At 56.8% G+C, this 1,358-nt stretch overlaps 1 protein-coding gene across 1 annotated transcript; it reads right to left on the minus strand.

Moving 5' to 3' along the window:
- Positions 1 to 421: 421 nt before the first annotated feature.
- LOC149233953 (uncharacterized) lies at positions 422 to 1,093 on the minus strand. The gene has a single exon (XM_089368102.1). The coding sequence runs from the start codon at positions 1,091 to 1,093 to the stop codon at positions 422 to 424; it is 672 nt and encodes a 223-aa protein (XP_089224228.1).
- Between the last annotated feature and the right edge of the window lie 265 nt (positions 1,094 to 1,358).

Raw genomic sequence — 1,358 nt, forward strand, 5'->3', positions numbered from 1 at the left:
TGGGTAAGCCCGATGGCTTCGGGATGGGGCAAGACAAATATAGCGAGCGGGGAGGGGGATGGGGCGGACAGGTGACCTTTACCAGGTCAAGAGCGGACGGGGAAGAGGGATGGGGAATCCTGATAGGGGGGGGCATGCCAGGGGAAGATAAACTCATTGATGCAAGAAGAGAAGCAGAGACAGTAAAAGGAGAGGACGTACCCGATGAGAAGATTGCTCCTTTTGCAGCCTTTGAACGCGTCAGTGGAGGAGATGGAGGCCGGGTCGAGTTCGATGCTTGTTTCTTGCGGCGAGGTGCTGGAGGTGCTTCCACCGTGTCAAAGGTAATGTTGTGCTCCGTCCTTGGTGCCACCGCTGCGGGAGGGTCAGGTAGACCTTCTGTAGTGGGCAGGTCCTGGCATGTGGCTGCCTGCTGGGCCTTCTAGAGGAGGGGGCTGTCCTTGTAAAGATGACCCACCTGATGACATCTTCTACAGCGATAAGGGATACCCTCATAGTCGAGCTTCTGTTTCCTTGAAGAGGATTTCCATTGTATGGTGATGTTTTCCGGCACTCCCCCCCTGGTATCCATGTGCACAAGTATCCTAGCATACGCCATCGAGCCCGTCGAGATGTAGGATTTGTCAGATTCCATGAATGTGCCAAGAGATTTCCCAATTCTCCTGAAGGTGTCTTCGGACCAATACTGAAGAGGCAGGCCCGGTAGTCTGACCCAGACTGGCCCAATTCCCAGCAGTTCCGTCTCCGGGTCGAAGAAGGGCGTCCAACGCTTGAGGAGGACCGGAGCTTTTTCAAAATGCCAAAATGATGAAAGTACCCAGCTCGTGTGGTCCGCCCTTGCGAACCTTAGTGCGAACCATCCTCTCACGAAAGTCTGGACAGATGGGATTTCCGCTAGATATTGGCCCCAAATCTCCGTGGCCCATTGCTTCAATTTTGCCGCTGTGATGTGTCTGCCCCGAATCCGGCCAACAAGGACACGGTCCACCAAATCCATAGCATCCCCCCACTGAATATCTTCTTCAAGCCTCAGGAAGACGTCCTCGGCTCTAGATTTGAAGCAACGTTGTTTCTTTGAGGGGCGGGAGGACATGCGGCCCGGGATATCAGGTGCCTGTGAGCCCGCTGGGGGGGGAACAGGGGGGGTGGGTGAGGGATTGACCCGGGGGTGGGGATGGCCTCCGGGAGAGGGGGGATAGCGTGATAGCTGCCAGAGGGGACGGGGGGGGCGATGGGAGGGTTAGGGTCAGCAAGGGGAGGGTTTTCCATGGGATGAGCAGGGATCTCCACGGGATTTGCAGGGAAATGGGAATGGGAGGGTAAAACCGGCAGATGGGGAGCGGCGCCGTTCGGGGAGG

This window comes from Pinus tabuliformis, chromosome 8, assembly GCF_031772625.1.
Source record: "Pinus tabuliformis cultivar Carrire ecotype Pingquan chromosome 8, CPIR1, whole genome shotgun sequence".
NCBI lineage: Eukaryota > Viridiplantae > Streptophyta > Pinopsida > Pinales > Pinaceae > Pinus > Pinus tabuliformis.

What these genes read in the sequence shown, in the direction of transcription:
- LOC149233953 (XM_089368102.1), bottom strand. Translation starts at nt 1,093, where the DNA reads ATGTCCTCCCGCCCCTCAAAGAAACAACGTTGCTTCAAATCTAGAGCC.